Source organism: Lycium ferocissimum, chromosome 2, assembly GCF_029784015.1.
Source record: "Lycium ferocissimum isolate CSIRO_LF1 chromosome 2, AGI_CSIRO_Lferr_CH_V1, whole genome shotgun sequence".
In the NCBI taxonomy this organism is placed as follows: domain Eukaryota; kingdom Viridiplantae; phylum Streptophyta; class Magnoliopsida; order Solanales; family Solanaceae; genus Lycium; species Lycium ferocissimum.
Genome location: NC_081343.1, coordinates 39,327,355 through 39,340,768, shown reverse-complemented (window position 1 = coordinate 39,340,768; position 13,414 = coordinate 39,327,355). Strand labels below are relative to the sequence as shown.

The following is a 13,414-nucleotide window of genomic DNA, read 5'->3' as shown; positions in this document are numbered from 1 at the left end:
CAAGCAATCATGCTTATACTTTTAGTAGTAAAGAACGACGCTTCAAAATGTGGATTCAAACCAAGGAACAAGAATAAAATAGTCATTTTTTACCCAACCCACTTATAACCCATTTCTTGCCCTACCCCGCCCGTCCTATTAAAAATTTTCAAAAATTAAATTTTGCCCCCGCCCGCCCCCGCCCCGCCTCGTTTATATGTTTCCCTGCCCTGCCCTGCCCCGCCCTGCCCTACCCTAATTTCCATCCTAGTTATACACCTATAACAAACATTGACATTTAAATAATATTTCGCTATTATAGGCAAAAAAGATGCATAAAATCTAATTTTCATTTTTAATTGCCAAATTCTAAGCTAAATCACACTTTGTATAATGAAGGAAAATCGTTTAATGATGAAAATATATATACTCATATAATATTTTTTTTTTATTGTAATGGTGTATCAAATGATCAAATATTTGATCAAAATCTCTACACTTACTATGGTAATCATCGATATTTCATTTTTATAAAGATGGTTAATTATTATATTACCATAAAAAGAAAATAGTTGTTATATGGGGGGTAATTTTACAAAGAGCGTACTGTTATAAAGTTGGTTATTGTTGTTATAGGTGAAATGTTGTTATAGAAAAGTAAAATATAATATAAAAAATTGCTTCCGAAAAAAGTAGGTTGTTATAGAGAGATGTTGTTATATACGGGTGCCATTATAGAGAGATCTGACTATATATTGATGTGTACCCGAGATCATACAAAAGATTAAGTGGATTGACTATCATAAAGTGGTTCCAATTTCCTTAATTGAAATAAAGGGAATTCTACTGTTGAAAAAAAAGAAAAAAAAAAAGGGAATACTACTATGCTACTAGGTCTACGGAGGTTGAAGTGGAATATCATTTGAACACTTTTTTTGGGAACTCCCATGAAAATCCGCATTCGTTATTGGAGATGTAAATCATACTAGGTAAGCTTGGTGCGTCGAGTTTTAATTGAGAAGGCCGTTGATGAGGACAATCAACCGTAGGTCTTTCACGTTGGAAATCACTCAGCCAACTCTTAGTGGGATGCCACTATCACAGGAAAATTATATTTATTTTTTGGTACATAGAGGAAAAATATTTATTCACACGGATGCTAACATGTGTTCTTTATATAAATATTATCATTTTAATTATAATTAATTAACAAGTATTCTTATCTTATTATTTATTTACACTTAATTATATACTTCAAAAGATTTAATATGTCCACCGAATCTGAATATTTTTCACTATCACAATATCTTTGTGGTACTCATCGTCTCAATTACCATGTCTCGATGGGCATCAATTCCTCTCCGATAAGGTCCACGGAGAATCTTAAAACCTTGGAAGGGAACAGTACTCGGTTCAATTTGATGTCTTCACGTAAAGTGGAGCCAAGAATGACCATATTTATATTTATATTTTATTATCAGTATGCATTATATTTCTTACATTTTATCTAAATTTTGGCGAATAATATCATCCGACATGTGCTAGTAGTGTTATAGAATATTCAAAATACTACAATGGAGTGAAATTGTGCAAGTGAAATAATAAATAAAGGAGGGAGATCCGTAAACAAAATTATATGAAATCACGAAACGAGTATTCGATAGAAAAACACGAAACAAATAGGCAAGGTGCTTCCAGGAAACTATCTTTAGGATAGTAATTTCCCCCACACTGTGCAAGTGGTTAACGAGAAGTCCATCCCAGGATACAATGCCAACTCTGCAAATCAAAGTTGCGCTCTTTGATTTCTTTTACCACAAGAACTCAACCCAATAGGAAGTGAGTGAATGGAATATATGTTGAAGAGAGTAGAATGGTAATTAGGTTTTCAAGTTGATAAGATGCAAAAGATTGAGAAGTATATATATATATATATATATATATATATATATATATATATATATATATATATATATATATATATATATATATATACACTACCAAAGTGTCTTTTCATATGCAAAAACATAAGACACCACTGGGTGCCAACGTTTGGACTAAAAGAAATGAAACAGCACAACAGTTTGAAGATTCTACCAAAGTGTCTTTTTATATGCAAAAACATAAGACACCACCCAATGGGTGCCAACGTTTGGACTAAAAGAAATGAAACAACACAACAGTTCACCAACAGAAGAAAACAAACTTTCATATTCGAATTCCTTCTCATCCTACTGATTTAAATATTATTAATTAAATAATACTTATATATTATAATATATATAACAAGTAGAATATGGCAATTATTTAGTAAAATTATCAAGGCACGCACAAGCTAATCTAAACACTATTGGTTAAGAAAGACTACAATTATTTTGTCGACATTTTCTGAAGATGTTGTGTGGCCGGCGAACGAAATATTACCATTAAAATTGAGAGGTTTTGGCGAGGATGGGGGAGGGAAATTGGTTCAACCTTCATGTGGCATGGTTTATCCTATGTTACTTTGTACTCACTTTCCCTTTTGCTCTATTTGACCAAAATTAGAGATTGTTGGACATTTTTAGAAAAATTAATGTTTTGTAGCAACATGATAAGAAGCTAAAGTAGTAGTTGAATTTGATAGAAAAAATTTGCATCCTTTACATATGTGAATGGCTGAAATTCGGAAAAGTGATACTGATTCGTAATAAGGATAGAAGTGAATCAAATAATAATTTGAGAGGCCGTTTGTTCGCTTCATAAGGAGATTTGATTTTCACATACATCCAACATTACTATAATTTTATAATAATGTTTGTTACTGCTTCTCATTTCATTATACATGTTTTCCGGTAAAATCGTTAGCTACCAAAAAACGAAGTTACAGATTTGTTTTTACGGGTTTAAAGACAAGTAGGTCGTATTCAATCCGGAGACTCTCTCGAATGAGCTCGGGGTTTGGTCGTTTTTCTTATAAGGGAGACAAGTAATAATATTTATCTAAGTTAATAATGTAAAATGGAAAGTAAGAAAATCATAACAATGATCAGATCTCCGAAAGTGAGTATATTTCTTAGCCAAATAATAATACAAGAAGTGAGAACTTGGGTACAAAAGTGAGATCCCTTTCTTCTCTCCTAAGCTTCGTTTATATAGCCAAACCCTTGGTATGTTACTACCCTAGGTGACGTCAGTTGAGTGACGGAGCTTGAACTCTGCGCACAGTGGCACTCTGCTCGATGACGGTTGATGTGATGGGAGTTGTTGGGAGTGGGAGGCAGCTGTATAGATCCGAGCCTGCTTACTCCCAATGTTTCGAGACCCGAAGTCTCTGGACTCACCGTTCCTAAGTACCTTCGGATATTTATTCCCGCATACAATACATAATAATACATGCATGCATTTATTAAAAATGACAAAATCATCTCTGATGTTTTGCCGATATTTTGTAATTTTGTTTGTTTGACAAAATATGTGTTTCCCTTAGAACAACAACTGAGTGAGTTAAAGGTTCAATCTTAAATGAAATTTGGATTCTTTGCTTCTAATGTTAGCTTGAATTTATTGATTGGATGATTACTTGAGTTTAATTGTAGTTTACGATCTTTTTGTGGTCATATCACTTTTATTTGTTTGAGGAAAAATAGGAATATCAGTATATGAATTATTGATTTGGAGTGGGGGGTGGGGTGGAAGAGCGTAGGAAAGCTCGGTGATTTGTTTGGGGCGGGGGGGGGGGGGTGGGGTGGAGGAGCATAGGAAATTATTTTCCTAAAAAAATATTTTTCACTCATCACCCGAACACTAGAAAATATTTTTTGAGGAAAATAAGTAAGAAACTCACTTATTTTCCAAGAATAATTTTTTTAAAAAAATATTTTTCATAAAAAACAATTTCCTTCTTACCGAACACACCCAATATTGTATCTTTTCTTTTTTCCACTTTGTGTTGCAAGTTAGACAAATATTCTTGTAATTAAGGATATTGATTTTTTCTTTAAAAAAAAAAACAGATATAATATATAAGAGCCAGTAACTTTTTGGATGAAAATCATTTCCCTTCCTTAACTATTTGTTAAAAGTCAGATCCTGACTTTATACTATCAACATTCACTTCATCTTATTCCAATATTTAATCGTTGATTGGTAATTTTACCAGCCCCCAAAATTAGCGACCTCCCATTTTTCTTCCAAAAAGTTCTGTTATCGTTCTTTAGTATTTTTTTTTCCCTAGTTTCCTTTCCACGAAATTAATTAACTTAATGTATGTTTTTTCTTCCATTACTTTTAGTTATTATAATTTGGTGCCTTGTTTTTTCTGAATAGTCGTTCTAAATTAATACAAAATACAATTTTTTAGAATAAAGTCAAATAGTAAAAGTGTGCTCTCTCTAACAGCTTAAGACTTTTAGATAAGATGATCACACACTTCAATATAGTATCAAAGCAGGCAAAGGTCTTCAAATCGAATCTCACAGCCACCCAATTATCAAAAAGAATTTTCACTTGATTGGCCATGAAAAAAAAAAAAAAAAAAACCAGGCACGCACGTGAGGGGACTTGAGAATATAGTTAAATATTAAAAGTGTGTTCTCTCTAATAGGCAAGTTTTTGGATGAGATGATCACACACTTCAATATGGTATCAGAGCAGACAAAGGTCCTGTGATCGAATCTCACGTCACCCATTATCAAAAAGAATTTCCACGTGATTGGCAATGAAAAGAAAATCAGTCCCACACCGAGGGAGCGTGTTGAGAATATAGTTAAGCTTTTAGATGAGATAGTCACACGATTCAATAATAATAAATAGCAAGGTCACACGATTCAATAATAATAAATAGCAAGTTCCTCTTATGAACTTGCTTTAGGAAAAAGAAGTTAAAAGTGCCGAGTAGAATCATGCTTGTCAACGTAAGTAGCTGAGCTTCTAACGTAATAGTCCAAACTGTTTGTAGTGTTCGTATCGTCCCAAATTGAAAGTAAATAGCATTTCCTTTTTTCTCTATTGGACCCAAATCATGTTCTTCCTTATATTAAAAAGTATATATAAATATAAATCACAGTCTACAAATATTACAGTATTATATGAGGTTTCTGCTTTTATAATTCTCAATCCACCTTTTAATTATTCCACCTTTGTCCGAATTTACATATGTCTCATACTACACTTTCTATTCCATATTGAACCTCATATAGGTCAACCATCCTGATGCCTCAATGTTCTTGTACAAAGAAAGGCTGGGAAAAGTGCCAATTGATTTGGTTTTCTCGGAATCAATGAGTGAACTTGAAATCATAGATCCATTCTATGACACACGTGACTCAGACGAGAATCACATGTATATTCTTATATATTAATTTCCAAAAAGAAATACATGAAGACTGTAACAAGTAGTTAAGGTTACAAAATCAAAGATCCTAAGGTTGTGCTTAGGGGAAATAAATACATTGTCTCCTTCCCTTTCAAAAAGAAGACAACCAACACGGATTAGTTAAACAAAATATACATCGGAGTTTAAACAAGTGAAACAATCTTATATACCTTCCTCAGAAGGAAAAATGATGACATTGAACAGAAGTTTCGATCTACTAACCCGTTCAAAGACACAAACATCACCTACTTTTAAGTTGTTGTCCAGCACAAACTCCTTCCAACCGGCAGTGAACTTCGCGTTTGCTGTTCCAAGAATGCATTTTACAGCCCATGTTCTCTTGCTTGAAACTTGAAGTACCACATCACTATGTTTAGTGGTAAAAAATTTCTTAGTTACTGGCAGCGTTATGGACTGTCAATTTGAAGGATGTGTTATGATACAGAACAAAAGATTCATAGAATTAGGTAACTAAAGATTCTAACTTCATGATATATCCAAAAATTACTATCTTACCAATTTCATCTGGCTGCAGGCCTGAGACACATATGATGGTTGCATAAAACTTATGAAGAATGGATTTTCAGATGTAAATGCTTTTGCTTTTTGAAATGCCACAACCATTGCTTTGGCTACCACTCTGCCCATACCAGAAGACTTAGATTGTTGTGCATGCTTCCCTGCACCTTCACTGAGTTCTTCTGCAAAAAATCAAGCCAAAACGACTGCTCTGAATGATCAAGAAAATACTTTTAACGGATTCTAAAAGTTAAATATACCAGAATACTTTATAATGAGCCATTGAATCACCTTTAATTTTTGCAATGATGAAACCATCAGAATCTCCTTTCTGCTTCTTTTCAAGATTCAGTTTCCTGCTGTGAACTATTTTGGGTTGAGGACATGGAACTGAATTCTCAGTTTTGATTATCTTGTTTTTACAATCAGAAACCCGTCCATCTATTTTATGCATGCTCTCAGCTGCACGAAATATAGTGACATCTAAAAAGGGCTGACTGCCCTTAATCAGTTCAAATACACAAACATCACCAATTTTTAACTTATTGTCCAGCACGAATGCCTTCCAACAGAAGCGAATTGTCGATTTTGATGTTCTCAGGTCATATTTAACAGACCAAGATCCCCTGCTGGGAACACGAAGCACTAAATTGCCACATTTCTCCCGAAAATATTTCCAAGCAAACGAGAAACATATGAACAGCCCAAAGAGATGGAGACAGTAAACTGAGTATAACATCATGCATCCATATGGATTTAATAAAGATCGAAGTATTGGAAAGTATATAAACTAGCTTACCAGAGTGTATGGTTTCGAGACATATGATGGTTGCATAAAATATATAACAAATGGATTGTTAGATTTAAAAGCTTTTGCTCTTTGATATGCTATAGTCCTTTCTTTGTCCAATACTGTCATGTTCTTTGCATAAACCATCTTGGATTGTTGCTTGTGCGTCCTGCAACTTTCTCCGCTTTCTTCAAATGGAAATTCAAAATCAAACGTATTACTACTAAATTGTCACGTACGCACATGATCAATTCTTTTAGTAAGCCAAACACTTTCTTACTTTTGGTTTTCCTCGTGAAAGAAGGTGAAGCTACATCCTCTTGTGACTTTTCCACCATGATACTTTTGGTGTGAATGTCAATTGAAACATCATCCTCTGCTTCCGCTTCTGGTCTTCTTTTGCTGCCATGTCCTAATGGACAATGGTTCAAAATCTCAACAGAATGCTCAATCTCAGTGCCTTCGCCATGTTCTTCTGAAGAAATACAAGCCACTATGACTTCATCGACATGATCAAGAAACTAGTACAATGGACTCTAAAATGTAAGTTTCTGAATATTTTAGTGAATCCGACTAATCACCTTTAATTTTTGACCTGAGACCATATGAACCTCCTCTCCGCTGCTTTAATTTCTTGGTGTGAACTACTTTGGGTTGAGAACATGGAAGAGAGTTATCAGTTTTGGTAATCTTCTCTTTACTATCAGAAACCCCTGTCTTTTCTCCAGATATCCTATGCATTGGTGTGCTTCCATCAGCACGAAATATTGTGACATCTACAAAGAGCTGAGTGCCCTTTACCACTTCAAATACACAAACATCACCAACTTTTAACTTATTTTCTAGCACGAATGCCTTCCAACCAGAATGAACTTTAGCATCTCCTGGTCCGATAGTACATTTGACAGACCAAGATCCACTGCCTGGAATACGAAGCACTAAATTGCCATCATTCTCGAGGAAATGCTTCCTGGCAAATGTTGACGATATGTTCTGCCAAAAGAGATGGACACGGTAAAACGAGTATCACGGCATGCATCCATATGGATTGAATAAATATTAGAGTAATGGAAAGTCTACAGAGTTCATTGCTTGTAGCTTACCAGCCTATACGGTATGGAGATATACGATGGTTGCATAAAAGATATAACGGATGGACTCTTAGATTTAAAAGCTTTTGCTCTTTGATATGCTATAGCGCTTTCTTTGTCCATTACTGTCTTGTTCTTAGCATAAACAATCGTGGATTGTTGCTTGTGCATCCTGCAACTTCCTCCGCTTTCTTCAAACAAAAAACCAAAATCAATGTATTACTACTAAGCTGTCTTGTAAGTAGATGATCAATTCTGCTCATAGAACACCTTACTTTTGTTTTTTCTTGTGAAAAAAGCCGACGCTACATCTTCTTGAGACTTTTCCACCTTGGTACTTCTTGTGTGAATGTCAATTGAAACATCATCCTCTTCATCCCCTTCTAATATTTTTCTTTTGCTGCCCTGTCCTGACGAATAATGACCCACAATCTCAGCAGAATGCTCAATCTCAGTGCCTTCACCATGTTCTTCTGAAAATTCAAGCCAATATAACCTTAGTGAAACGATCAGGAAATTTACTGGTACAACAAAAGCTATATAGTCCAGACTATCATATAGAGTTCAACTTTATCACCTTTAATTTTTGAGTTGAAAGCATATGAATCTCCTGTCCGCTGCTTTAATTTTTCGGTGAGAACTACCTTGGGTTGAGAACATTGAACAGAATTATCAGTTTTGATAACCTTGCTTTTTCTCTCAGAACCCCCTGGCACTTCTCCAACTATATTGCGCATTAGTATGCTCCCAGCTGCACGAAATATTTTGACATCTACAACGAGCTGAGCGCCCTTTATCACTTCAAACACACAAACATCACCAACTTTTAACTTATTTTCTAGCACGAATTCCTTCCAACCAGAATGAACTTTAGCATTCCCTGTTCCAATAGTACATTTGACTGACCAAGATCCACTGCCTGGAACACGAAGCACTAAATTGCCATCATTCTTAAGGAGATATTTCCTAGCAAATGTTGACGATATGGTCTGTCAAAGGAGATGGCTAAGTAAATTTATTTTTGATATAGTGCAAAATGGAATAAAAAAGATTAGCACAGCGAAGTCCATAAAGATTATAGCCTGTAGCTTACCAAATTGACTGGAGGATTGACATACGATGGCTGCATAAAATATATAATGAACGGATTCTTAGATTTAAAAGCTTTTGCTTTTTGATATGCAATAGAGCTCTCTTTGTCCATTACTGTCTTGTTTTGATCATAAACACTCTTGGATTTTCGCTTGTGCTTCCTGCAGTCTTCATTGCTTTCTTCAAACAGAAAATTAAGATCATTGTGTTAATAACAAATGGATTTATTGTGTTAACGACAAATGGATTTAAGTTATATAAACCAACAATGTAAAGTTTCTTTTTACACTATTCACATAGTTTAACCTATGATAGTAGGGTAGTTACCATTTCTACAAAGCTACTAATTACAAGTAATACTTATCATAAAGATTTATGACCTAATAAGTCCACTTGATTGCGTAATTATATTTACATTGTCAGTAAACTCATAGTATTAAATTATTATATAAAAAGATGACTGATATTCAATTCAGTTCATAACCAATAAGATAAAGAGCATATAAAATCCGCACTTTGGCCCTCTCTAGTGAAAGAAGGTGAAGCTACATCCTCTTGCGACTTCTCAACCTCCATTCTTTTGATATGAGTATCAACTGAAACATCAGCCTCTTCATCCCCTTCTTGTCTTTTCCTTTTGCTGGACTGTACAAATGGAACATGGCCTAGGTTTTCAACAGAATGCTCAACCATATCAGGAATTTCTTCTTTTGTTTTGTGGCTTCTTGGAATATCCTCTAGGATATCTACAGAATCATCCACCTCGGACTGGTCTCTTTCTGGTGCATGTTGTGTTTCATGGCAATCGAAGGTGCGTGAACTATATCGATATTCAATTTCTGATGCACTCAAATCAAATATAGTGACATCAAAATGGGAACGAGCATTGTATCCGAACATCAAAAAGTGCCCACAGCTTATTGAATAAAAGTCACAGAAATCCTGCCATCCTTGGGCTAGCCAAATTTGGCCTTGAGAATGTTCCACTTCAACCTCCCATACTTGGCCACTGGGAACCTCAAGATACACAGGGTTTAACATGTTCTTGCAGTATCTGCTCACAAAGTCTTCTGGAAAACTCTGCGTGCAAATGAAATCTGGACTCAGTTTCATAAATCACGGTATCAAAGAGAGTAGAATATACTCTTTTTCCTGAGAAAATCCTGCAAAATACTCGTATGATGTATTCTCTGTTCTTTCAGAATTAACTACTAAACAAGAATATTCACAGTAATCTAATTAGGCCAACTAGAATAGATAGCAGATATTTTTGGATGTCCTTAAGCTGTAGATTGTGATGTCTCAGTTTTACTTTAGAGGTGTGATACGATTTGATTGTCCTATTTCAGAAGATCTAGGCAATAAATGTTCATAAACCCGATCATTCATACTATTATCGAAGCCTTGACCCCTTAATGTAACTATATACCTGACTCTTTCATAAAAGTTGACACTTTAAATTGTCCATGAATTCCTATGACTCAAACAAAACCATAAGCCTAAATTTGTCAACAATTTTATTTTCTTAACTATAGTCTTTAACCCATTTTTAACACCTTATCTCCCATTTTGTATTCACATCATATCAAATTTCTCCTCCCAACCCCCCCCCCCCTTCCACCCCACCCCACTGTTTGCCTAATTATACTCTCTCTATTTCAATTTGTTTGTATTACTTTCCTTTTAGTCTTGTTTCAAAATTGTCTCTCTTCTTTGTTGACAATTCTTTAATTTCAACTTTTCGCATGACATATTTAAGACCACAAAATTAAAGAGCATTTTGATACATTTTACGTATCTTTAGTTTAAGGCCACAAGATTCAAAAGTCTTCTTTATTTTCTTAAACTCCATGCCAACTTAAAACTAGACAAACAAAATGATATGGAGGGAGTATATAAATGCTTATAGAATAATATTTTCCGCTTACTTATCAAACATAATAGAATAAGAAAGAAAATTACTAGGAAAACATTTTTTGTGGAAATTTTTTCCCTTTCATACCACACAACTAAATTTCTGCTTTGCTTTCGTGAAGTGAAGACATGAGAAGATAATCACTTATAAGGCAGACAAAGTAGAATCTAATTATCTTTAAAAAAAAAAGAAAAAAAAAAAGAAAGAAAGAGAGAATAGAAAGTTACTAGACGAACTTAATTCTTTTCGTCACACAAAAATCGGATACATGCACACCACTATCTTTGGATCAACACACACAGAGAAAGACATGGTTGAAGTTTTTTTAAAAAATGAAAAGAAAAAAAGGGAAGAAATTAAGTACATACTAGATTGGTGCATTCATGTTGGGAAAATATAATCTTGTAGAACTTTGGTTGCACAATGTTGTTGTTACTTGAAGAATTCCCAAGGGTAGCCATGTCTGCTCTTTGTTAATGGAGCTACAGGATGATATAGTAATAGCAGCAAGAGTGTTCCATAAATGTTCAATACAAGGTCAGTGTGAGGGTGCACTGTGCAAAGTGGTAGGTAAATAAACATAGTCTAACTATTCCAATTTATGCAACACTATTCCGGTGTTAATCATTCCTGGAAAGAGGAATATCTCTCAATATTAACTATTTCTACAACGAATATTATCTTTTTATGTTGAGTTAATGGTCAAAAATTCATCTCAAGTGGGGGTGTATAATGAAAATCGACAAACCTCACCAAATTGATAATTCGAATTAAATTGAGAAAAAATTCGACTAATAGTTTGGTTTGATTTTAAAAAGAAAAACCCGATCACCATTGCTTTGATTTAGTTTTAACTAAAAAAAGTCAAACCGAACCGAACCAACACGATATTACATATATAAAATTTCAAAAATATTTAAAGATAATGTAATTTATAAATATTTCTTTAACTTTTTCATAGTATTTTGTCTTTCAACATATTATTTTAAGCTTGAATTTATAATTTTAAATGGTCCAATAAATTTTATAACGATAAATATTAGTAACTCAAATAAAACCCAACAAAAATCAAATCAATACTACTGCTAACAAAAGAAATTCAATTCTAACACTATGTATGACAATAATGTTGGGTATATATTTTTAGTTTTATATTTGTTTAGACAGTGAAAATTCATAACTTAATTTTATTCCTTTCTTTAATATTTAGTCAAGTAATTAATACTTATTAACCGTACTTACTTTAGCATGTCTTAGTACTTTTAGATTATGATTATTTTCTATATGCCTTAGTAATTAGCTGTATTTATTATAGCATGACTTAGTACTTTTCGATTATGTTCATTTTATTTTATTCGATTTTATTACTTTTTTTATTGAATATTTTAGTATAATGTCATTTCTCATCTCACATTTTGTGTTATTTTCTTAAAAAAATATCTGAATTAGATAGTCGTATCTTATTAGGACTAAAGAAATATTTGAAGTATAAGTTATATGTTAGGTATGAAGATTTACCGTAAAAAACCCGAACAACCCGAAAAATTGAGAAAACCCAAGGTTGAAAAACCCAACTTCTGTTGGTTTGATTTGGTTTATAGATTTAAAAACCCGATGCAATTGGTTTGGTTTGGTATTTTAAAATCCAAACCAATCCAGTCAATGCACGCCCCTAATCTCAACTATCAAGGTGATAGTTGGCCTAATTAGAGCTTTGAGGTGTGCTTTACTCCGTCCGATTAAAAAAAAGTATCCACTTAGCTATTTGCACATCCCTTAAGAAAATACTAATTTCTAGGCAAAAAATGTAATATGACTAAACTATCCCTAATTAAATAGGTATTGGATTTTGGTCACTTAAAACTTAATAAGGGAAAATTTGAAAAAATATGGTTAATTTTTTCTTGATTTGTTAAGAGGCCACTCTTTATGACCCAAAAAATAAAGACTAAGTGAACACTCTTTTTTAACAGGAAGGAGTAATGCATAGATGGTAATAGTTAAAGTAGAAAATGGGAACAACTAATAATTGAGATGTGAAACTCGCAAAAAAGTGATAGTTCAAATGTGTTTTTGACCATTATCTCTTTTATATTTAGTAGGTGTTTGGCCATAGATTTCCAAATATTTTTCATTTGTTTAAAATTTATGAAGTTTGAGTTAAAAATAGAGTTGTGTTTGCTTATACTTTTTGCAAAGAAGAGAAAAGACACTTTATGAAGTTTATGAACATAGAGTTGGAAATAGATTTGGAGCATTTTTTCAATTTTGAAATCCAACTTCAAGCTGCATTTAAAAATTTTATAACTAAACACTGATTTTGTAATAAAGTGAAAATCATTCTAGAAAATAAAAAAGCATGGCCAAACAGCTTCTTAGTAATAATTTAACTTTAAATTTCTCATTGTATCTTTAACGAGATAATTTACGGCCACAATTTTTTATGACTTACTCATTCCTTTCACTTTTATTAGTCCACTTTAATATATTGAGAATACTTTTTTTCTTGTTTTAATATTAACATTAATTACTTATTTCCTAAATCATTTTCAAATTACATTGAAACTGTACATGCACTTTATTTATTATTTTTAAGGGGAGTACAATCCATTGTGAACAAGTAAAAATGAACAGAGATAGTAACATTATAAAAAGTAAATTTTTTTTTTCTT

General features: G+C 33.2%; 1 protein-coding gene across 1 annotated transcript; it reads right to left on the bottom strand.

Annotated features, from left to right (window-relative positions):
* Positions 1 to 5,407: 5,407 nt before the first annotated feature.
* LOC132047576 (uncharacterized) lies at positions 5,408 to 11,368 on the bottom strand. Its single transcript, XM_059438604.1, has 12 exons — positions 11,111 to 11,368; positions 9,343 to 9,907; positions 8,829 to 9,007; positions 8,313 to 8,724; positions 8,011 to 8,205; positions 7,748 to 7,926; positions 7,226 to 7,637; positions 6,925 to 7,119; positions 6,660 to 6,832; positions 6,146 to 6,629; positions 5,852 to 6,036; positions 5,408 to 5,749 (listed from the first exon to the last, which is right to left on the bottom strand). The coding sequence occupies exons 1-12, from the start codon at positions 11,201 to 11,203 to the stop codon at positions 5,498 to 5,500; spliced, it is 3,324 nt and encodes a 1,107-aa protein (XP_059294587.1). The 5' UTR covers positions 11,204 to 11,368; the 3' UTR covers positions 5,408 to 5,497.
* Between the last annotated feature and the right edge of the window lie 2,046 nt (positions 11,369 to 13,414).

Excerpts from the sequence above, each read along its gene's own strand:
- LOC132047576 (XM_059438604.1), bottom strand. The coding sequence starts at position 11,203 with ATGGCTACCCTTGGGAATTCTTCAAGTAACAACAACATTGTGCAACCA. Across the intron at positions 7,120-7,225 it reads TCTCAGGTCAAAAATTAAAG|AAGAACATGGCGAAGGCACT; the intron begins GTGATTAGTCGG and ends GTATTTCTTCAG. Across the intron at positions 5,750-5,851 it reads CCTGCAGCCAGATGAAATTG|TCCATAACGCTGCCAGTAAC; the intron begins GTAAGATAGTAA and ends TCAAATTGACAG.